Source organism: Salvia miltiorrhiza, chromosome 3 (genome assembly GCF_028751815.1).
Source record: "Salvia miltiorrhiza cultivar Shanhuang (shh) chromosome 3, IMPLAD_Smil_shh, whole genome shotgun sequence".
NCBI classification, from domain to species: domain Eukaryota; kingdom Viridiplantae; phylum Streptophyta; class Magnoliopsida; order Lamiales; family Lamiaceae; genus Salvia; species Salvia miltiorrhiza.
The window spans coordinates 47,122,800-47,148,066 of NC_080389.1; the positions used below are offsets into that span (position 1 = coordinate 47,122,800).

At 38.4% G+C, this 25,267-nt stretch overlaps 2 protein-coding genes across 2 annotated transcripts; one reads left to right on the forward strand and one right to left on the reverse strand.

Moving 5' to 3' along the window:
* Positions 1 to 15,949: 15,949 nt before the first annotated feature.
* Positions 15,950 to 18,856, reverse strand: LOC131018900 (uncharacterized). Its single transcript, XM_057947590.1, has 5 exons — positions 18,076 to 18,856; positions 16,970 to 17,995; positions 16,789 to 16,896; positions 16,569 to 16,700; positions 15,950 to 16,363 (listed from the first exon to the last, which is right to left on the reverse strand). The coding sequence occupies exons 1-5, from the start codon at positions 18,127 to 18,129 to the stop codon at positions 15,950 to 15,952; spliced, it is 1,734 nt and encodes a 577-aa protein (XP_057803573.1). The 5' UTR covers positions 18,130 to 18,856.
* A 4,155-nt stretch (positions 18,857 to 23,011) lies between these two features.
* LOC131018901 (uncharacterized) lies at positions 23,012 to 23,749 on the forward strand. Its single transcript, XM_057947591.1, has one exon. It carries the CDS (start codon positions 23,012 to 23,014, stop codon positions 23,747 to 23,749), a length of 738 nt encoding a protein of 245 aa, XP_057803574.1.
* Positions 23,750 to 25,267: the final 1,518 nt, after the last annotated feature.

The window sequence follows — 25,267 nt, forward strand, 5'->3', positions numbered from 1 at the left end:
CCACATATATGCATTTTAAATAATCCGATACAAATTTTTATATACAAATAATGCACCGAGTCAAATTATATGTTCATTATTTTCTGTGATAGTTTAGGGTTAAGTAGGGTTTTGGTTAAGTGGCCCCTTTTTCACTTAATCAAATAATGATCATTATCTTTCATTAGAGTTTGCACCCTATCCAAAATATTATTTGTTCAGCAAATTGTTTGTGGCTTTTGTAGCTGTCCATGCTGCATTTATTGAATCATATCAAAGCTATAATAAATACTTATATATGCCAGCTAGGATCAAGAATTGGATAATTTAGCTAACAGTTGTTAGATGGTTTTGGTTGTTTCATGGTTGACTCAACCTAGAACACCTCTAGTTTGACTTGCAATAGAACAAGGACATCCTAGTGATGGTAAGTTGACCCAGTGTCATCTCTCAAAGAAAGTCTTAAAGGGCTTCTAATTGTATCGTAGGAAAACAGTAAAAGAAAGCAATAAAGAGATTGATTATTAAACTAAAACTTGAAATTAAAAACTTAATTAAAAACCGAATTATAAAACTAAGCTAGGCGAATTGAACTATTAAACCCTAGGCAAGATTTTAAAGAACTTAAATTAAACCTACTTATGAAATTAAATACTTGTAAATTTAAAGACTTCTAATCTAGGCGTGAAACTAAAGTGCATAATTTAAATTGCATAATTAAAAAGAAAGCAGAAGGATAAACGAAAAACATAAACATGATTAAACGAAAGAAATTGAATTGAATTACGAAATACCGTAAAATCCTTGAACGTGTAATTGTGTCACTCAATCACAATCCAAGAAACTGAACTAAAAACTAAATTGAAATCTAACTTAGAACAATAAAAACTCGAAACTATGAAAGACTATGAAAGCAAGTAAATCCTAAGATTCGGATGCCAACAGATCTCAAAGATGGCGTCTAAAACTAGGGCAAGGGATTGATTGTTACAATGAAAAGTATAACCCTATTTATAGACTTCAAATCCCTCTAGATCACCATGGAAGTTGCCATGCAAAGTAGAACTCTAAAGGCAATAGAATCGTGCAAAAGAAGGTAAGTCCAGCTGTGACACGCTCTACAAGTCATCTCCACCCTAGCGGAAATCGCGGCTCTCGCCAGCGGAATGGTGATTTCTCTGGCTATTTCCAGAGGAACGGTGATTTCTCTAGCTTCTTGATTCCGCTGTAATGGACTTCTATCCCCTCTGCTCTAACTCTTGACTCCTCTGGTGATTACTTGGCTACACTGGCTTCTTGATTTCGCTGACTCCAGAGAAATGATGATTTCTCTGGCGTTTGATTCCTCTGCACTTATGATTCCAGCAGCGAAGTGATTTCTCTGGCGCTCCCGCGCTCGCTTCGATTCCTCTGGCGCTTCCTTGCTCGCTTCGATTTCTCTGGCTCTTCCTTGCTCGCTTCGATTCCTCTGGCGCTTCCTCACTCGCTTCGATTCCTCTGGCACTTCCTATTTCGCTGCTCTGGCAAGCGGGGCTTTGCTTCTCTTACATGCCAGAGTATGCACAAAAACACGATTCTTAGCCCAAACTCTCCAAAATTTGCACTCTTCATCTCGAAAACCTAAATCTCCTGCAAAGCATAAAATAGACCATAAAATGCACCAATTTCCAGAAGATTTAACTTAAAATATGCACATGCAAACCCCTAAAATTAGAACAATTAAGCATAAATCAACCCCCCCACACTTAGCCTTTTGCTTGTCCTCAAGCAAAATCCATATGAATCCTAGGAAGAGATTGATTTCAACAATGCTAATTTCCATCCAAACATTCTCAAAGTAAATTCAAAATTTTACAATCAACACATATCTCTCGATCATGCAAGTAACTCAAAGTTTAAGAAGCAACAAAAGAGTAATGTAAGTAATTCGATCAGACCCAATTCTCCGCTAGAAGTGAATTCCCTAATGTGATCGCCTTTATAATCAATATCACCATTTTTCACACTTTGTGTGCTTAAGATTTTCGACAGTTGAGCCATAATTCATGAAATAAAAACCATTTGGATGTAATCCAAAGTCTTTTCACGTGGTTTCCCATGCTCATAGTTAGACTAGAGGAGCAGAGACTCAGAGCTATCACATTTTAGAACGGGCCAGATGTTTCAGAGCTGGCGATTTTGAATTTTGAAGTTGGCAATTCGTCCAACATTTTCACAGATAAGATACGATCGTAGGCAATCACAATGACAACACTCCTTCTAGCATCTACCGGATAAATCACGTTTTACTAACTTACAAACATGTTGCAACAAAACTCAAATCCTTTGCACAATCAAGAAACATATATCAAGAGTAAAACAAGAATAACCACCAAACAAACACAAACCCGAAATTCTCATCGAAAACCATCTTCTGTTCCACAAATTCATAAAAATTAGCCAGATTCGAGACCAAAAACTAAGCATAGAAAAATCAATTTCGCCCAATTGAAAGCATAAGCGCAATAAAACATCCCCCCCCCACACTTAGAGCATGCCATGTCCTCAGGGCACAAAAGAAATAAGAAGAGTTGAGAAAATGTCCCTGATTATCGGCATGGAGAAACTGAAGCATCGTGCGAGGTGGTGAAGAGGGGAATTCGCGGTCTGTGGCAGAGTGAAGAGTGGCCACGCTGAATCAGATTAGCGTTGGCAGAGCAGCGCAGAGAAGTGCAGCGCGGAAAAGTACAGCGCGGAGAAGTGCAGCGCGGAAAAGTGCAGCGCGGAGAAGTGTAGCGCGAAAAAGTGCAGCGGTGGAAAGGTGCAGCGCGGAAAAGTGCAGCGACGCGCTGGCGCGGCTGCACGTTGACAGAGTTAGAACTGCAGCGCTGAAGTCAAAACATGAACACCACATCAAAGTATCCGCGCAAGCAACCAAAACTTAGGAAAGACACAAACAACGGAAAACAAGAAAAACAAAAACTAAAAACAAACCAACGGTGGGTTGCCTCCCACCAAGCGCTAGAGTTAGAGTCTCCAGCCCGACTTCAGAATTGAATCATCAGTGAGGATCGTGCAGAGCTTGAGACTCCACCTCCATCGGAGTACTCAAATGCCCATAGAAGGGTTTCATGCGGTGACCGTCTTCATTGGAATTCTCCTTAACATTCGCACCAGGGTCAAACACATCCTTTAGCAACACACCCTCTTTCTCTCGAGACTGCTCTGCCGATCTGAGAACCGGCGTCTCCTTTTCTTTTTCTGGGCCAGTGCTCATCAAATTCTCCTTAGTATAATTCTGGCAAGTGCTCATCATAGTAGGCTGGATGGGCAGCGCTGGGCTCGTCAGAACAGGCAAAAGATGTGCAGCGCTGGCGTCCTTCGTCATAGTTGACGGAGTAGTCAGAGCTGGGCTCATCAGAGCTGGAGTGCTGGATAGAGCTGGCAGAAGACTGTTAGCGCTGAAAATTCCCACTTCTTCCACATGATCAGAAATCTCAACAAAAGAACATAAATGCATTAAAGAGGTAGGAATAACAGGCTTCTTTTCGAAAACCGAGAACGTTACCGATCTACCGGATCCCGCCATACTCACAGTTCCAGATCCCACATCAATGCGAGTCTGGGTAGTAGCCATAAAAGGCCGTCCGAGTAGAACAAGATGTCCATTCTCTCCTATAACGCCCTGCCCTGCATCAAGCACCACGAAATCGGCTAGCACCGTGATTCCTCTCACCTTGACCTCAACATCTTTTAAAAGACCACGAGTGCTACAATATGCTCCATCAGCTAGTTGAAGTCTTGTTCTCGTGCTTTTAAGCTCATCTTCCTTCCTGCCCAATTTTTGAAAAATAGCAAACGACATTACATTGATTGCCGCACCTAAGTCTAACATTCCCGAGAACTCTCCAGCTCTACCCAAACCAATACTAAGAATAAAACTGCCAGGATCTCCTTGCTTCGGTAATGGTTGGGTTGAATCAACAATCGGTGGTGGCAGAAGTGGTCGATACGGCGTAGTGGACTTGTGGAGAGTTAGCTCTTGCCGCCTTATCAACTCTGGCGCTCGTCTCAGCTCTGGTGCTCTTCTTAGCTCCGGCGTAGCTGGATTTTGCAAGGCTGAAATCTGCAGAGCTGGGTTTTGCATAGCTGGAGTCTGCAAGGTTGGATTCGGCAAGGCTGACTTCTGCAGGACTGGATCTGGCAGTGCTGAGCTGGGCAGCGCGGCACTCGGCAGGGCTGGACTGGGCAGCGCTACTACCTTCTTCTGCTCTAGTACCGGAGTCGGTTCAGGCATCCACGTCAGCTCTGGTACCCTGGTCTGCTTCGGAATCCATGTTTGTTCCGGTATCCAAGTCTGTTCTTCGAGAGCAGTGATAGCTAAAGCTTGGTGAGTTTGCAGAGGTTGACCATGAAATTTTTCGGGCTGCTGCTGCTGCTATAATTGGTTCAAGGTGCCCGACAGTTGCCCTACGGTGGTCTCAAGTCTTTTTATGGTGGATGCTTGAGACTCCATATTCTGCTTCGTCATCTCCATATTTTGCTTGCTAATCTCCATGAAAGCTTGCAAAGTATCTTCAAGTGATGACTTCTGGGGCTGAGCGTGTTGCTGCGAAGGCTGAAAATTCCCTTGCTGTTGATACCTCGGTGGATATTGTTGGGGAAAATTTTTCTGCGGTGCATAGGGCTGCTGTCCTCTCCATCCATTATTGACGTTTTGCCCTTGATTATAATTCTGCGGTCTACTCTGCCCTTGATTATAGCTTTGCCCTTGATTGTAGTTTTGCACGAAGCCAGGTCTGCTTTGCATTTGGTTATAGCTCTGAAATCCTTGTGCCGCATAGATCTCAGCTTGACCCTCCGGAGTGAACTCGCCCATTTTGTGACACTCATTAGCTCCATGGCTGAAATCTCCACATATACCACAAGGCTCAACATTTGGCAGCGCTGCATGCTGCAGAGCTTGATTCTGCACCGGAGTGAATTTTCCTTCTTGTCCATCGTAAGATGCTGCACTTGTCTCACAAGATCGGCTACTTGCTTCTGCAGCTCAAACTGGTTTGTCACGGCACTAGCCTCCACTCTCCGTCCACGAACTGACTTTTATTGGGAGCTCTCGGCCAAAGTCTTGAAAATCTCTTTTAGCTCTGTTGCCGTCTTCCGAGCTATGTTGCCTCCTGTCGTGCTATCCACCATAAATTGGGCAGTTTGCACTAACCCATCGTAGAAGAACTGCATCAACATAACATTAGTGAATTGATGTTGAGGGCATTGACGGATGAGTTCTTCATATCTCTCCCAAGCTTCATGCAAAGGCTCGTCCGCTCCTTGGGTGAGCTCCATTATCCTCGTTCTCAGCTCTTGTGTTTTGTGGCTTGGGTAGTATTTCAGCATAAATTTTTCACAAGCATCTCCCCAAGTAGTGATAGAATTGGGCGGCAGAGCTAGCATCCACGTCCTCGCTCGGTCCTTAAGTGCATAGGGGAAGCACTTGAGCTTGAGTTGGTCCTCTGTGAGAGTAAGCAGAGGAATCGTTTGCACTTGTGTGCAAAAATCTCGGATGAATTGCAGAGCATCCTCGCTTGGCATCCCGTGGAACACCGGCAGCAAATTCGAGTCATTTGGTTTGAGATTGTAGTTTCTCACAGCAGTGGGGAGCACGATTGCCGACGTGTTGGTATCTCCGATTATCGGCCTGGTGAAGTCTCCCATGTATTCCATGTTCTGGGCCATCTCCTTCTTTTCCTTGTTTAAATTCTGCCTAGGGCTGAAATTGGCGAAGCTGGCCTCTTCCTCCTTAGCTTGTTTTTCCGTTTCTGTCGTGTGCTCTGTATCGGCAGAGCTGGCGTCCTCTTTCGTTGGCTGCTCTGAAGGCTCAGAGTCAGAGCTGGCTGGCGAATCTAGTTCCTCCTCTCCTGCGCTCTGCTCTGGTAGTTCAGAATCAGAGTAGGACTTGGCAGAGCTGGCTTCTTCCTCTTCTACAGTCTGCTCTGGAACTTCAGGTTCAGAGTCAAAGAAGAAATCTTCAGTTCTGTCACGTTTTTCTCCGTCAGAGCTGGAGTTTGAACCGTCTGCTCTGTCGTCCCCGATCACTCCCTTGCAGCTATTCTTCCTGAAAATCCCTTCGCTCGTACTATGCAAAGGAGACACCAATTTGCCTTTAAGACTACGGCGTCCCTGCATGCACAACACTGAACAAACGGATTAAACGCACCGAGTGGAACAAACGTAAAAACAAAAATGAGAAAAAAAAACTGGAAATTAAATAAAGCAAGTAAAAACGACACAACTAAAACGCCTAAAACTTTCCCCGGCAACGGCGCCAAAATTTGACTCAACCTAGAACACCTCTAGTTTGACTTGCAATAGAACAAGGACATCCTAGTGATGGTAAGTTGACCCAGTGTCATCTCTCAAGGAAAGTCTTAAAGGGCTTCTAATTGTATCGTAGGAAAGCAATAAAGAGATTGATTATTAAACTAAAACTTGGAATTAAAAACTTAATTAAAAATCGAATTATAAAACTAAGCTAGGCGAATTGAACTATTAAACCCTAGGCAAGATTTTAAAGAACTTAAATTAAACCTACTTATGAAATTAAATACTTGTAAATTTAAAGACTTCTAATCTAGGCGTGAAACTAAAGTGCATAATTTAAATTGCATAATTAAAAAGAAAGCAGAAGCATAAACGAAAAACATAAACATGATTAAACGAAAGAAATTGAATTGAATTACGAAATACCGTAAAATCCTTGAACGTGTAATTGTGTCACTCAATCACAATCCAAGAAACTGAACTAAAAACTAAATTGAAATCTAACTTAGAACAATAAAAACTCGAAACTATGAAAGACTATGAAAGCAAGTAAATCCTAAGCTTCGGATGCCAACAAATCTCAAAGATGGCGTCTAAAACTAGGGCAATGGATTGATTGTTACAATGAAAAGTATGACCCTATTTATAGACTTCAAATCCCTCTAGAGGCATGCAAAGTAGAACTCTAAAGGCAATAGAATCGTGCAAAAGAAGGTAAGTCCAGCTGTGACACGCTCTACAAGTCATCTCCACCCTAGCGGAAATCGCGGCTCTCGCTAGCGGAATGGCTTCCGCTCTGGCTCTCGCCAGCGGAATGGTGATTTCTCTGGCTATTTCCAGAGGAACGGTGATTTCTCTGGCTTCTTGATTCCGTTGTAATGGACTTCTATCCCCTCTGCTCTGACTCTTGACTCCTCTGGTGATTACTTGGCTACACTGGCTTCTTGATTTCGCTGACTCCAGAGAAATGATGATTTCTCTGGCGTTTGATTCCTCTGCACTTATGATTCCAGCAGCGAAGTGATTTCTCTGGCGCTCCCGCGCTCGCTTCGATTCCTCTGGCGCTTTCTTGCTCGCTTCGATTTCTCTGGCTCTTCCTTGCTCGCTTCGATTTCTCTGGCGCTTCCTCACTCGCTTCGATTCCTCTGGCACTTCCCATTTCGCTGCTCTAGCAAGCGGGGCTTTGCTTCTCTTACATGCCAGAGTATGCACAAAAACACGATTCTTAGCCCAAACTCTCCAAAATTTGCACTCTTCATCTCGAAAACCTAAATCTCCTGCAAAACATAAAATAGACCATAAAATGCACCAATTTCCAGAAGATTTAACTTAAAATATGCACATGCAAACCCCTAAAATTAGAACAATTAAGCATAAATCAATGGTTATCTGACTCATTTAAGAATGTGGTCTCTTTTGACCAACCTTCGCCAAAAAACATTAATTTCAAAACTTTGAGTTGATTAATGGGAATGGAAAATCTATCTATCTATTATATAATAGGATTAAGCCTTAACCTATGTGGCATATCTAAAATCTCACCATTTCAAAATTTACCATATATAATCTTCATCATTTATTAATTAATTAACTATTACATATTTTTAGAAAATAAAAATAAAAAAAATAGATTTTCTCAAAATAAGAATATTTTACATGCATATAATATCACATAAAAATGCATAAAGCTTGACACAAAAAATGCATAACTTTAAACAAAAAAATGCATTTCATTTTTACATGTTTGGTATTTTCACCACCCCAACCCTTCCCACCACCACCCCTTACCCATCCCCCCCCAAGCCCAAAAAAAAAATTGACAACAAAATCACACAAAAATACATAAAATTTCACATAAAAATATATTGAATTATATAAAAAAATACATTTCATTTTTATAAATTTGGTATTTTCGCCACCCCACCCTGCACCACCCCCAATCCCCCACCCTCACCCCCACCACCTCAAGCCAAAAAAACAAAAAAAAAAATAGATACATTATTTAAACAACGCAATCTCTCCCATAAGAAACAAAAATTATTCCATCACTAATTAACGAAGCAACATGAATAACGACCCGTGCGTATTTGAGTTTGATACGACAAATTTTTAGAAAACATTATCTATTAATAATTAGCATCACAACTACACAACACACGTCAGAGTTCGAATGGAGTTTCCAGTATTTTCTATATGTCACAAGTACATTTATCAAATTCGCTACTTTAATAAAATTTATTGTAATACTATAATGGACCATAATCAATATTTTATAATAAAAAAATATATTTTTTAAAAAGATTATATAGCTTACCTATAAATTTATCAATCTTAATAATTAATTATTAATTAATAAAATTAAAATTAAATGATAAAAACAGTGTACTTAATTAGGCATAATAAAATTCAAATTGAAACAATCAAGAGCCTTAAAATATCTTAAAATTTCAATTCATCAAAATAAATAAAAAAATAATTTTACTATTTTTATCTATCAAAACTAATCTTTAAAATAAACATTCCTAAATCGGATTGATTTCGCACAAACTATTAAATAACGAAAAAAGAAGAAGGTCGAGATAATGTCGTGTTGTTGTTGCTTAAACTCCACGGGAAAAGGACCGCCACTAGATTTTTTTTATTTCTCTTTTTCGATGAATATACTGCCACTATAGTTTAAGAATGTTATCTAAATGTAAAATAAAATAAATGGAAAAACAGGAATTGTCAATTGACCGTTATGTTCTGGTGTACTCATCTTATCTCTTAATTAATTGTTGCTGACTTAGCAAAAAAATACAGTAAAAGATAAATAAAAGATTCTTTTATATATATATATATAGTTGGGGGCCTTGGGGCCCATTGCCACCGGAGACCTATACATATTTCGCCTAAGGGCGATGATGATAAGATAATTTCTCATATAGACTATAGTCATATCATATGGAACTATGGGCCATTAAGTAGATAAGTGCTGCTGAATTAAAGATTTTGTGGAAAATAAAAACTTACAAAATTCACAAAACCACAAACTTAGATTAAGGGTCGAACCTTGTCAAACTTTTTTTTTTTTTTTTTATCAATAACTCAATAAAAAAAATACCGATACAAAACTAAATAGATAAATACATGCAACAACTGATTAATTATTGATGAATATTAAGAAACTTTTGGGGGGGATAAGTAAACATATACTCCTATATTTGATTAGTTAAGGATCGAGTGGAGACCAATCACTTTATGCCCAAGCATAAATATTTTTTAGTGTTCAATTTAAAATTATAATTATAAAATGTTTTCAGACACGAAATATTAAAGACAAATTCTATCAGTTCAGGTCATTTTTAGACTAATATTTAGTTATATTTTATTTTAGGATATTGATTTATTTTTAAAGTAGGCCTTACTGTTTTAGTCTATAAATATTTTGTATTTCGTGTTTTATGATTCATTCGTATAATTTTAAAAATTTTAATAAATTTCTATTTTTGTTGACTATCAATATAGTATTCCGTGTATATTGACATATTGTTTCGTGTCAATTTTTTTATTCTAAAGTATCTACTTTTAACAGTGTGCGTGCGTATGTGTGTTCGAAGCAAATATTATACTTATGACATAAGAAAACTTCAAAAATAAAGTGCATGCCCAAAAGTTAATCCACAAACAAGAGTAGGTGAACAAAATTATTACTCAAAAGAAGATAAATTAGTTATTTTAGGGGTGTTTATTTTGAAGGATAACTTTGATCAATAAATAAAAATAATAAGATTAATTTTTTTTATTTAGATTAAATGAAACTTTGAGATATTTCAAGATTCATTGATTATTTATATAATTTAAGTTATTTTTATTTGATTCTTATCCCATTGAAAGAGTGATATTGGAGAAATTCTACTCTTAAGAATAAAAATACTCGATTATACATCTTATCAATCATGTAAAGTAAACATCACCTTAGAAATGTGTTGATGACTGATATCTGCAATTATATGTAATTTGCGTGTAGTAATTTTGCGTTTTCTGAAACCAAAACTATTTTACACCGTAATAATTAAAGATTGAATTTTATTTTTTTAAAATCAAATGGCTGGAAAGTCCAATAATTAAAGACTCAAAGATTAGTCGGATAAGAAACTTCCAACTCAAATAAATTTAAGGGCTGCCAAAAAAGTGGGAATTATCACTCTTAGCCATTTTTCATAAAAACATAAGTTATATAGCCCCTCCTTATGAAACATAAGTTAAACAACCCTTTTTAACTTAAAAGACTAGATTGCCCTTTGACTTTTCAATACTTTTATTTCATACTTATATTATATTTTTATTTAAACTTTATATATAAATAAAACAATAGAAAATCAACAATTTTCATCTTCTCATTCACGTCTGCAACATATTAATAGGGCTGGGATTTTCATCTTCTCATTGACGTTTGGAATTCACGTCCGCCAGCCGCCAAGCCATCGTCGGCGTCCACTCCAGTCGCCGTCAGCCACAGCCGCCAGCCGCAGCAACCACGTCGCCGTCCAGCAGCAGCAGTCGCGGCGAAGCAGCAGCCACCGAACGGCCATCCGCGTCGCCGCCAGCAGCAGCAGTCAGCGCCACCGATCGCCGCCGTCCGCGTCGTCGCCAGCAACAGCAGTCGCGCCACCGATCGCCGTCGTCCACATCTCTCTCTATCTCGGGTCTCTCTTCTGCTCTCTCTCTCTCTCTCCACCAACCCATGAACCACCATTAATGTCCATCTACGAAAATAGCTATATGAAGCTATATCTTTTGTAGGGAACAAATTACTTTTGAAATACATACTTGATTGAGTGAATGTAATATAAATGAAGCCACCTTTTACTTAATTTCTTGGAAGAGAGTAGTTGAAGAGAGTTGTTGGAGACATACTTCAAATTCATGCAAAGATGGAGTACTCGATGGTGTACTCGGTCGTGTACTCGGTCGTGTACTCGATCGTGTACTCGATCGAGTTCTTTTATTCGATAGGAGTCACATGACGAATATATGATTTGTTAATGACAAAAAGGTTTTAGTATTTGATGACATGCAAATGCCTTTTCCAAAATTATGATTATAAAGTAGTTAAAAAAGGTTTATCGTGATAATATTGAAAAAAAATAGGGTTTTTCTTCACTACTCGGTCGTGTACTCGATGGAGTACTCGATCGGGATTCTTCATTACTCGATAGAAGCCACGTGAAGAATACATGATTCGCTAATAAAAAAGGGTTTTAGTATTTCATAAATGAAAGTACCTTTAAAAAAGCATGGTTATAAGTACTTAAACAATGTTTATTGTGATAATATTGGAAAATTTTCGTGTTGCTCTTCACTACTCGGTGGTGTACACGATCGAGTTTTTGATTACTTGATGACAATTTGTTTAATTTGATTTTGTGTTGTAATATCAATCATTGGTAGACTGTCACTACTCGATGGTGTACTCGATTGAGTTCACCACTCGAGTACACGATCGAGTAGACGATCGAGTACTCCATCGAGTAGACGATCGAGTACTCCATCGTGTACACGATCGAGTACTCCATCGAGTAGTTACTAGAAACTGTTTCTCTTGTTTTTTTTATTCGTTGATGCTAAATAGTTGTATTTTCTATCTAATTTAATTACAGATGTCGTCGTGGCAACGTATTATTATACGACACAGTGGTCGTTGGCATGGAACGGAGTATGTAAATGGAGATACTGTTGCCGTATTCATGGCAGTGGATCAGATCAGTCGTGATCGTCTTATGCATCAGATTAGGGATGCTATGTGTCGTTCGTCGAGTGCAGATTTATTGGTGTTTTACTTGACAGGAAACACTGACGGCGAAAGGTTGAAGGTTTCTTTGCAAAGTGATACAGATTTATTTCGCTTACTTTATGAGCAAAAGGACAATCCAATGGTTTACGTCACCATTAGAGATGAATATTCTTTACCCAATGTAAATGTGAACGTGGCAGGCAGCAGCTCGGCGCCCCTACATGACACAACGCCACAAACTGAATCAGGTGAGACAATGTGATTTTGTGTTGTGTTATGTTTAATTGTTGCTGTCTCGATGGAGTCACCAATCATTGGTGGACTGCCCACTACTCGATGGTGTACTCGATCGAGTACTCCAGCGAGTACTCGATCGAGTACACCATCGAGTAGTTACTAGAAACAGTTTCTCTTTTTTTTTATTTGTTGATGCTAAATAGTTGTATTTTCTATCTAATTTAATCACAGATACTCCAGACGAAGAGTTCGATGCTTCAGATGAAGATGAGGAAGCTAATTGTCGTGCTGATTTGCTTCAGAGTATGCAAACTGAAGATAACGCTTGGATGCGTCAGCCACCACAGAAAAACTTCTCGTCTGATGATCAGGCTAATCGAGAGGATCCTGACGGTGTAGAGCGTATACAGCGCAATTGGATTATTCCGGTTCCAGAACTTGATAGTGTGCCAACACTAGGATGGGAAGAAGTTCTTGCACCAGACATTGGAAGCCTTGTAAAGGGTGCCTTATTTCGGTCCAAGAATGAGTTGATTGTTGTTGTAGGAATCTATCACATGGAAAATCGAGTGGAATATGCCACCCAACGTTCTAGCAAGACACGTTTGGCATTCGTATGCAAGCATAGCGAAGATTGTTCGTTTAAGATGCGTGCCAGGAAGGGTGAATCAATGTGGAGGATTAAAAATCTGACGTTGGATCATAGTTGCTATACGGACTTGGATCGAAGGGTTGCAAGACAGGTGACTGCAAAAGTTGCAGCTAGTTATTTTGCTCGCAGATTGGTTGCAGAGGGGTGTGTTTTGAGGCCGAAGGAGATGGTCGATGAGATGCTTCGATTACACGGGATTAAAATGATGTATAGCCTTGCTTTGCGAACTCGGAGCTTAGCTATAGACATGACATATGGCGACTTCGAAAAGTCATATCAGAGGATCCCGTCGTATCTGTACTTGTTGAAGGAGCGTAACCCTGGGACTATATATGACTATCAAACGACTCATGAAGATGTGTTCCTCCACATGTTTGTTGCCCTTGGTCAGTGTATTCGTGCATTTGAAAGCTCTCTACGGCCGATTATTGTAGTAGATGGGACCCATCTGAAGGGAAGAAATAGAGGCGTATTATTTGTTGCTGTCACGAAGGACGGGAATGAAAAAATATTTCCTCTTGCAATTGGTTTGGGTCCGATAGAGAACGATGAATCTTGGACATGGTTTCTCTCTAACCTGCGTAGGTGCTACAATCCTCCTGAAGGTCTCATGATTGTGTCCGACCAGCATAAGAGTATCCAAAATGCTATTGGGTCTGTATATCCAAATGCAGCGCATGGATTGTGTTATCACCACTTGCATAAAAATTTGACACGAATTGGCAAGGAAGCATTAATCCACTTCAAGAATGCGGCATATGCTTATCGAGTTGAAGGTTTTGAAAAATTCTTTTCGGAGTTGGAGTTGCAAAGCCATAGCGCTCATACGAGACTTTTCCTTATTGGGGTTGAGAGGTGGGCTAGGTCGAGAAGTCCAGTACCTAGGTATAGTTTCATGACATCTAATGCTGCCGAGGTATTGAATTCTCGTCTACTGTGGGCAAGACGGCTTCCAGTATCCTCATTGCTTGAGACTTTTCGCACTATTGTGGAAAAATGGTTTGATGAGAGACGGGCCAGTGCTATGTCCAGACAACATGAGTTGACAGAGGCGGCTTACAACAAGCTGGCGGTGCAAGTCGAACTCAGTCATCACCTAAGAGTGTATGAAACCACTACACATATTTATAAGGTCGAAGAGGAAAAAAGAATTCACCAAGTTGACCTTGTGAGTCGTACATGCGAATGTCGTGAGTTTGATGAGGATAAGATTCCATGTCGTCATGCTGTTGCTGCTATTAGGTAAGTTATCACTATTTCTTCATGTTTTTATTTATTTAATATTATTATCCTTTGTGTGACATTAATATTTTTGTTACAGACGTGCCGGATTAAATGTGTATGATTTTGTTAGTGGCTATTTCAAAACAAGCAACTTAATCGAGACTTATGAAGCTCCTATTAGAGGTATCCCACATCCCGATGAGTGGAATGTTCCCTCAGAGATCTCATCAATCGTCGTCCAACCTCCGGCTCACATCCGTCAATCCGGACGTCCGAGTATGAGTCGTTCTAGGACTGCATTTGAGGATGAGTCGATAAGAAGACGAAAACAGGTGTGTGGAAGGTGTAAGGAAAGTGGTCACAACAGGCGCGTTTGCACAGCCCCTACCCCAATAAGTGGCGTCAATTTGAATGAACCTCCGGAAGAGAATGAACCTCCGGAAGAAAATGAACCTCCGGAAGAGAATGAACCTCCAGAAGAAAATGAACCTCCGGAAGAATCAACCACAAATCAAAAAGGGCAAGAAAGACGTCGACGAGCCAAGAAATGTAGTGTTTGTCGTAGTTCGGATCACAACAAATCAAAATGTCCGGAGTGCACAGACCAAGACAATTCATGAGGCCTACTTCATAAGACTATGTCACTCTTTTTATCCTCGTAGGGTATGATTAGCATATTGGATTGATGATTATTGGTTTTATAAATTTGTTGGTGGGATTTTGCTATATGTCTGTCAACTACTCGATCGAGTACTCGTTGGAGTACTCGATGGAGTACACGATGGAGAACACGATCGACGATCGAGTACTCCATCGTGTACTCCATCGAGTACTCCATTAATGGTAAACAGATCACACCCCATGTTATATAATATCCAAATACACTCCCGTTGACGTTATAAACAAGGAATGTGAATTGAAATCACAATAATTGATAAAAAAAATCACCATCGTTCTTCACTACTCGGTCGAGTACTCGATGGTGAACGCCATCGAGTAGTGAAGAACGATCTTCAATTTTGCTATTTCTCTCGTGAATTTTAATGATACGAAGCGTTCCCTCGCTCTTAACTAATGCGTTTATGCTAAATATGGTGAAAAATATAAGTATTAAGTGTATTTTACTATTGCACTAGAGTAAATTATTAAAGTGTAGAATATCGTGATCACTAAGACATAATGTGGACTTTTATGTTCAAACTTAGGATATATGCCACGTGTTCATCGATTATCACACCCCATGTTATATAATATCCAAATACACTCCCGTTGACGTTATAAACAAGGAATGTGGGTTGAAATCACAATAATTGATAAAAAAATCACCATCGTTCTTCACTACTCGGTCGAGTACTCGATGGTGAACGCCATCGAGTACTCCATCGAGTAGTGAAGAACGATCTTCAATTTTGCTATTTCTCTCGTGAATTTTAATGATACGAAGCGTTCCCTCGCTCTTAACTAATGCGTTTATGCTAAATATGGTGAAAAATATGTTATATAATATCCAAATAAAATAATCACCATCGTTCTTCACTACTCGGTCGAGTACTCGATGGTGAACGCCATCGAGTACTCCATCGAGTAGTGAAAAACGATCTTCAATTTTGCTATTTCCCTCGCTCTTAACTAACGCGTTTATGCTAAATATGGTGAACCAACCACAAATCATAAATACTAATCAACTAAATTATGAAATCATCAAATATTATAGCCAACCACAAATCAACTAAAACTAAAATCAAAATAGTTCAATTTTCAAACAAAACATCTAAAAGAGTAATCTAATCACATGTCAAATGAAATATTCTGGATCCTACAATCCACCTATACTTAATAATATAGGCTGCATCTATTGGTAGTCCCCTATGATCATTGAGGCTGCAAATGAGACGATCCACATACATGCATGAGTATGGACCACAACTAGTCGAGTCCAATTGCTTGAACTGGTGCCTACTTTCCACTTTCACTAGTGTCAGTGGATCGGTTCTCTTCATCAGATCCGGCCTCTGTGTCCAATAGCCTGCAGCGTCCAATAGACGAGGAAGAAGATGAGTGACACACTTCATCTGTGTGTTCCGCACTGAACCCTTTCGATACTTATCCATCAATGAGTCATATAAATGAACCTTCCACGCACTCAAGTCAATGCATATAGTTACCCAGTGATGCTCAACATTGCAAATTGCAATGACCTATACATTACATTACAAAACACATATTTAGTGAAGAAAAAGGAGAAAAGAATATTGTATGACCACTACTCGATGGAGTACTCGATCGAGTACTCGATGGAGTACACGATCAAGTACTCGATCGTGTAGTGATCGTGTAGTGATCATAAATTATTCTCGAGTAAACTTAATCAAATCTAACAGAAACACACGAAATTAGACTTACATGAGTGGCATTCGTCCATGGAGTCGATGATTTGGGATCTGTGCCAAGTACAATATCTTTAAGGCTTTCCGGCACTTCCCAATCAAGATAGTCATCAGAGTTCAATTTCTTGGACTCAACGTCTAAAGTATGCTAAAAGACAAAAAAATGAAATAGCAAATTGAAATTAAAATAATTAACAATAAAATTAGTAATATTTGTGTATATATCACAAACTTACAAAGAAATAGGTAGTCAATAAGATCGTCTTAGTCGAACTCACACCACTTTTCAAACCTCTACGAGATTGGATCTTGTGTCTCATAAATAATATGAAGAGATCAATCACCTGAGAAACGAAATTATAATATAAGCTTATAGACCTTAATTTACTAAACGAATATGAAAAATTTAACTATTACCTCAGAATCAAACTCCTTACTGAAGCTCTCTATATCGTCGAAATATGCTTGTGGAAGGATGTGACCAAGGTCTTTGATTGTCACAGAAGAATCAGGACCCGAAGCTCTGAATTTTCTATAGGCAGCTTTGATTCTCTTCATATCATTTGGAGTAATGGGGGCGAATGGGCTCCTCAATGCAGCAGAGGGTCTACTCACACGTTGACCTAAACCAACATCATCTACATGCTCATCTGAAGTATCTCCAACTTCCTCCTCCTCTTCGTCAGCATGCTCATCACCCTGAAATAGATTCTCAAGCACCGGCTGCACTGGAGTAGTCAGTACATGAGATAGGGACTGATGAAGCTGCTCTACTGGAGATGGAGAGCCATGTGGGTGCTCTACAGGAGAAGTGGATCGATGTGGCAGTGGCTGCTCTACACGAGAAGTGGAGTGATGCCAATGATGTACATGAGAAGTGGAGCGAACAGGAGATACGTGCCCCACTGATCTCCTAGGACTAAGACGAATAGATTTGTCACCTGTACAATCGAGCATCTCCTTCATTCCACTGAGCACTCTACGAGCTACTCGAGCAATAAATCCATCATCAGACTCATCGTGCAACATCCTTGTCAATCTCTGGTCGATGTAGTCATGACAATCCTTGCCCGAGTCTCGGCACGGAACTCCATGGTGACAACAAGTAAGTGTACTATCAATAACCGGTGAGTCCCTCGTCTCAACTCTCGGAGAACTATGGCGTTCTCTCATCTCAACAACGGGAGAACTATGACGTTCCTCCCTCAAAGGTGAACTACGGGGTCCTTCCCTCTGAACAGCCGGCGAAACCTGCCTACTATCCCTCTCAAGTGTTGGAGATCTCATTCTACGCCGCTTTGGAACATGAGTTGTCTTCTTCTTCGATGCAAGACGTAGAGGAGGCACGAATCTAACATGGAGCATATCTTCATTGTCTAGGCTCATGTAGTACACCTCCTCTAGCTCTTCAGGGGATGGCTGAAGCGTCTCGTGCACAATAAGCTACACAATATAGAAAAAGATATAACACTATTTAGTATATAAAACATATTTATTGAAAAATAAATCAAAATGACATATACCTCTTTGTCGAAAAAATATGTGAAATCGCCAGGAGCTTTTCTGGTTGTCCACATCAAAGCACGAGGAAATTTAGGGACTGGGTTTCGTGTGCCACAAATAGAACCCAATGTGGGAATAACCTCGTATGACCAAATCTGCAAAGCCCAGACTGGGCCAAAGAAGTGGTACGCTGGTTTCTTCAACACGTCATCCCGAGTTCCGGCCAAGCTCAAATAATGAAGTAACACCTGATAGGTATAAGACCCCCATGGAAACCAATTCCACTCGTCCAAGTCCTCCACCAAAGTCCATGCTCATGCCTCGATATACACATCGTCTCGACAAAGGAGAAACAAGTAATACATCAACAAGTTCCCCGCTTTAATATAATCTTCTGGATCCTTCCCAAGTTGTTTTGCTTTGAATTTCGTCTTAAGAGTTCCAACTTTTGTGGGACGACCACCAAAATATCTGTAGAAGATACTATTGGCCGGAATCTGGTGCTCAGCGTCGGGATCAAACTCACAAAACCCAAAGTGAAGTCTGGTAATTAGTGCGTAATCCGGTGTTGTAAAACGAATGATACGACTACCGACAACAAACCATGCTTCATGAGGAGGTATATCCCCTCCCTCAATCTGTCGAGATAATAGGTGATGCAGAACATTGTTGGCGCTAGCGTATCTCTCGTGATCACTAAGACGCCCAATTGTTCCACCTTTGAATGTTTGTATAGTAGATTTGCCACCAACAGCCTTCAATGTGGTTTGTATCTCTTCAAATATAGCGTTCCGTACATAGAGATTAATAGCACGAGTTTCATAAATCAAAGACGGTCTCTTCCACCTATAAGGTGCCTGCAATATCAAAATAAAAAGATTTAGCATCAATAAACCAAAAATACAGAAGAATAAACATAAAAAAATCATAATATGGTGAGTACTCGGTCGAGTATTCGGTCGAGTACTCGATCGAGTACTCGATGGAGTAACCTAAACAAAAGCCTCAAATCAAATTAAAAACATTTAGCATCAATAAACCAAAAATACAGAAGAATAAACATTAAAAAAATCATAATATGGTGAGTACTCGATCGAGTACTCAGTCGAGTACTCGACCGAGTACCCTAAACAAAAGCCTCAAATCAAATTAAACTCAATGCCATCAAGTCCGAGTACTCGATCAATCATCGAGTACTCCACCGAGTACTCGATCAAGTAACCTAAACAAAAGCCTCAAATCAAATTAAACCCAATGCCAACTACTTGATGGTGTACACGGCGGAGTATTCGATCGAATACTCCACCGAGTACTCGGTCGAATCGAATACTCCACCGAGTACTCGGTCGAGTACTCGATGGAGTACTCGGTCGAGTACTCGATCCGATATCGTGCACTATTTCAACGTACCATCGTGTTGTCATGAATTCCAACATTATCAAACATACTTCATTTCAAACCAACAATCAAGCATACAACAATGGTCGATCAAAAAACAAACATCAAATTCTAAAACATAAAAACTCTAATTATATACATATTTCTAAATAAAAATATGAATTCAATAGCAAATTTCTAGTTTTCGTACCGGTGGAAGTAATGGAGGTTGTGTTTCCTCATCATGGGGATGGTCGGAATCCGTTTCGCTCATTTCAACGAAGTTAACGGCGGCGGCGCAGCTTCGAGCCCTAGTTCGTGAAAAATGGCAGCTTCGACGGCTGAGCTTCGGCAGCTTCGACGGCTGGGCTTCGGCGGCTTCGTTGGCAGGCTGACGGTTCCGGCCCGCGACGACGGGCTGATGCGCTGAAAACGCGCGACGACGAGCTTCGAGCCCTAGTTCTCGATTGAAATCGGCGGCGACGACGGCGGGCTTGGCTGGGCTTTGACGGCAACGACGGCGGGCTTGGCTGGGCTTCGACGGCGAAGGCGGAGTTGCGGCTGGGGCGGCTGGCCTTCTTCTTTTTCTTTGAAAATAGTCGCCGCCTCTTCTTCTTTTTCTTAAAAACGTAAATTCAATTGAGAGAGAGAAGAGAGGATTGTAATTGTTTGTCTATTTTGTGAGAAAAAAATAAAAAATAAATAAGGGTATAATAGTACTTTCAGTAAAAAAAGGTTGTTTAACTTATGTTTCATAACTAGGGGCTATATAACTTATGTTTCATAAAAAAGGGGCTATAAAAAGATTTACCTCGCCAAAAAATGTATAGTAGACTTAACTCAAGCGATAAAATTAAGGCACAAAACTCTTTTTCTTGCAAGAAGTCATGCATTAATCAAAGTCTCACCGTCTCACCGACATCGCATGGGTTGCATTTTCATTTGTTTAGATAATTAGGCTAATTTATATATTAACTTAATTGTTGAGGCTACTACAAACTGCCAAAAAGAGATGAAAAAAAAAAATCTACAAAATGCCAAAAATAGATGAAGAAAAATACATATTATTGGAAAACTTAGTATTATTGAGAAATTATTGGAGAATTGATTTTGAGATAGAGCAATTTGGAGAGTACCATATAATTCTTGATATTTTATCATTGCAATAATAACAAAAACTGGGATATTTTTTTGAAATATCTTTGATGATGATTAATTAAGTTTGACCAACTATGAATCTACTAACTGTTGACGTGATTGGTTTAAAATAATACTTTCTGAAAGCAAATTAGTTAGAAATAAAACCTTTTTAATTGGGAGTTAAGAACTAGAGAATGCCTACAACTTCATCATGTCGATAGATTAAGAAACGCACAATCCTACTGGGAAAATTAGTTAAAGGAAAAACTTAGGAATATGGAGTTAATCTTTGAGAAATAAACTTTGAGATTGAGAAAGTTGAACGCGTATATATCATGTGATTTTAGTCATTTTATGAAAAATGAATATCATCGCAATAATTTGGATCTTTAGTATTAAGAAAAAAAAGGGATATATAGTTTTCTTAATAAATTTCAAATATATTTGATGACGGGTGTAATCGAACCGAGCCGAACCGAATAGTGGTGTGCTCAAGTTTGGTTTGTTAAGTATCGAATCGAATCCCGAACTTTACTTCTAGATTTATATTTATATTCAAAATATTTATTATTTTATTTTAAAAATAAATTATTTTATTTAAAATAATAAATATTAATTATTTTCTTATAACAAACAAAATTAATTAGAGATTTAATACAATTATTATTAGTTTTAGTGGATAAATATAAGTTATGTCTACTAATAATTTATATTTTTCAAGCTGAATCACTTGTCGAACATGTTCACGAGCTAACGAGCCGAATACTACGAAGCTCAAGTTTGGTTTGTTTATTTTACGAACTTCTCTAAACGAACTTGAACGAGCTTTTTTCGAACCGAGCTCCGAATAGTTCGCGAGCGGCTTGGTTTGTTTACAGCCCGGTTTAAGGTTAACTAACTATGCTCATCTAAAAAAAACCAAATTAAAGGTTAGCCAACTATGAATCTACTAATTGACGAGGATGACACCTCCACAATGGATATTTTTCTACAACTAGCACCATTAATTTATGTGATGAAAAATGAACTAAAATAAAATGATGAAAAGGCTTAGCTTATGATATACATCCAACAAATATGCATGCAGTGCGATCCCAATCCATACATATTTAATAATTTACAGAGTGAAAATAGAAATATACTCCCAACTCGATGCAATTTAGAAGAAAAATTGATCAAATAAATAGACAAAAAACAACTAATTAAAAATTAAATAGAGGTTGCTGTGGTGTACATGTTTTAATCACAACAAATAGAATAATAACGAAATTAACTAGAATCAAACAAAACCTTAGTGTAAAAGAGGAATTTAGGCAATGAATATAGAGGAATCAGAAAGAATCTTCGATGTTCAATTTTTTTTAATTGATCTTTCCATTATACTTCAAAGACCACGAATAAAGGTAATAACAATATTATATAGGATATCCTTTCTGGTGAGTAAATATGAAACTAAGAAGATAAAGGTAAAATAAAATTATGCAAGAATACAAATATTTAAATAATTTCATATATAACAAAATTAAGCGAGGATTCTAAAAGTAAAATAAATGGACAAAAAACAAGGGCAATTGGAATCAAATTTGTAAGATGCTCATATACATGACTCTCACTGTTTCTCACATCGATCACAAGCGTAATCATGTTGCATATGCCTCTTAGCAAATCCGCTTATAAAAGATATACTTACTATGGTTGGTGGTCTCGGTCACCATATTTGATTTTTTCTCTTGCTTCGATTGGTATTTAGTTTTTCTTTGTTATTAGAATTATATAGTAGACAAATACATTTTTTCTCGATCTGATATTTTTTTCATTTGAATATTTACCCGAAGAAAGTGGAGGGTACGATTTTTTTTAGAATTACAAGAGGTATCTAATATATATAATCAAATAAACACTTGCAGACCTCTCGTAAAGGAGAGCCTTTGGGTGCCTCAACTTTACCACTTGAGCTATGTCTCATTGGCATAGAGGATACGACTTATGTACCTTAATGTTTCTTAGATTTTTTTTCTTCCCCCTTTTATATAATTGATCTTATCCCCTCCCTCTAAAAATATACCCCCTCCGTCCCGCGAATCTTGAGGCAATTCTTTTCGGCACGAGAATTAAGAAAATAATATTTAGTGTGTTAAGTGTGGTAGGTGAAAAAGTGAATAAAGATAATTTTTTTGTCATATAAGAAAATGACTCAAGATTCGTGGGACGGAGGGAGTAATTATTTTTCAATAAAAATTGAGCGATGGATCCTAAAGTAATTATTCTAAAAATAATTTTACTAATGGGGATGACTTGAGGTGAAGGGTGAATTCTTGAGAACTTTGAATTCAATCAATTTATTCTAAGTCGAGTATTTTTATCTAATGTTCTAAATGTAATTTACGTTTTTTGTGATTTACCACATATCAAAATTTATTGAGTACTAATTCCCACATCATGTGGAGGGTGAAGTGGAGGCGAGAACTCCTTGAAAGAGAAAAGGAGGCTGCTAAAGATCTCATGGATGTCATTTCTACTTTGCTTCCTATTGCAGGTAAGGAAGACGCTTGGATCTGGAAAGCTTCAAAGAACGGAGAGTTCTCCACAAAGTCAGCGTATGTTACTGCCAAATCAGCAAAGCCGCAGAACACCGGCCTCAAAACCTTTTCTGAGACGCTCAAGAAAGTTTGGAAGACCCCAGCAACACATAAAGTTAAAGTCACGACTTGGAGAATGGTGAGGAACAAATTACCAACTTGTGAAAATTTGAGAAGAAGGAACGTCCAGATTGCTGAAGTTGAGGCATGGTGCAACGCGTGCTGTTCCAATCTCGAAACTTGCAACCACCTCTTCATCGAATGCCCGAAAGTTGATGTTGTGTGGTCCAGAATCCAACAATGGGTAGGAGTCAGCAGACCTAGACCGAATGACATCGTCGGACACCTCGAGGCCTTTGCAAACCTGGGACAGAAGAAGCACAAGAAGCTCCTCATTGCAGTGTGGATGTGCACCGTGTGGCTACTTTGGAAGAACCGAAATGAAAGTCAGTTTGAAGGAAAGCAATGGGATATCCAGAGTCTTTGTTGTGAAGTTAAGGTTAGACTTTGGTGTTGGATCAAAATTTTCAAGTTTTGTAACGTTGATGCTAGTTTCTCCTCTTGGATGTCGAGCAGGCTGATTGCCGACGTTCTGTAATCATCCCGGCACTTCTGGTGCCTTGCTTTCTGTTGTTAAATAAATTCTTCTTTTCCGATCAAAAAAAAAAAAACTAATTCCCACATCATGTATAATCTACTATTTGCAAAAATGCATTAATATTCTTTTTTTTAGAGTAATGCATTAATATTATTTATTGCAAATCTAGTTGCCATTCATTTTTTTTTTTTTTTTGAAGAAAATCTAGTTGCCATTCATTATTCCTCAACTTTCCCATGTCTTTTTCTAATTCCATGTTTGAATAAAATTATGTAGTGGATCAGCTTTTGATACTGCCATTTTCATGTGCAAAGAGAGAGATAGTTCAACTTTTGAGAAGAGAAAAATTCCATAAAATACCAGCTCATTTCTTTTTGTATTGAGAGGCTTTTGCAGGCTGCACGTCCTTCAAACAAATTGTTATCCCCATTTTGCCCCTCCCTATTTAATAAAATTCCCATCTCACCCTTCATTTCCTCTATCAGTAATTGCTATCTGTACTAGATTCTGCTGCCTTTAAATTCTTCACCCATTTTCCTTTTACTCTTTTCTGCGCACAGCCTGTTCTCTTGATTTAATGCATCAACTGTTATCCACCAAACTATGATAAATACATATTCCTTTTATTTAATCCCTACGCTAGAGTTGGTTACAAATTTTAATTTCGAAAATTGCATTGTCTGGAGGGAATTGAAGATGAATAATTTCAACAACTTATAATCCAGAGAGTAGAAATTTTGATTAATTGTATTTTTTTATTTGACCGCTACAATCGTGTAAACTATGAACTCTTAAATTTATTGTTCAGGAACTGGAGTTCGCACCCGCTTAAATGTCTTTTTGAAGACTTCTCAATTCTATGTTAAACTATTGATGTCGAACAATTAATACTCAAACTATAGAAGACAAAGTAAATTTACCAATGGACAAATTGTTCGGTACCTAAAAATTAAATAGGATCATTGCGAATTTAATTACGTGAAGATACATATGTAAAACTAGAACTTTTAAACTCAATTTTTCACTTTGTCTAAAAATTTAGCCTTTTTTGGGGGGAAGATCTAAAATTTAGCCTGAAAAGTGATGTTATTCTGAACCTACGTGGCATTAAAAAATATTTTTTTCCCTTTAATCTACGTTAAATTCAAACAGATAATATTTTTTAGCTTCAGAAATTTTTATTTGGGGACGAATTTGCCTATTTTTATGTAGTTTGTGTATGCATTGGTCAAAATGGATCTATGACAGAATTACAGCAATAATTAAAGATAAATTTAAATATTTAGCCGTATAATTAAACATGCATAGATAATTCAAATTAGGACAATTGAATAAATAAACGCAATTAAATCTTAAAATATTAATTAACAACGATATAGAAAAATATAGTATTAAAAAACGACGTTATTTAGTGTAAATATAGAAATGAAAAGGAAAACCACCGCCACCAATAATCTCTCAACCCTATCTCACCTTCTTCGTGACAAGAAATCAAATAAATTAATATGATGACATTAC

What these genes read in the sequence shown, in the direction of transcription:
- LOC131018900 (XM_057947590.1), bottom strand. Translation starts at nt 18,129, where the DNA reads ATGTGGACAACCAGAAAAGCTCCTGGCGATTTCACATATTTTTTCGAC. An exon ending in GTAAGGAGTTTGATTCTGAG is followed by an intron (nt 16,897 to 16,969) that starts GTAATAGTTAAA and finishes TTCGTTTCTCAG; the next exon opens with GTGATTGATCTCTTCATATT. An exon ending in TATTGACTACCTATTTCTTT is followed by an intron (nt 16,701 to 16,788) that starts GTAAGTTTGTGA and finishes TTTGTCTTTTAG; the next exon opens with CATACTTTAGACGTTGAGTC.
- LOC131018901 (XM_057947591.1), top strand. Translation starts at nt 23,012, where the DNA reads ATGTGGAGGGTGAAGTGGAGGCGAGAACTCCTTGAAAGAGAAAAGGAG.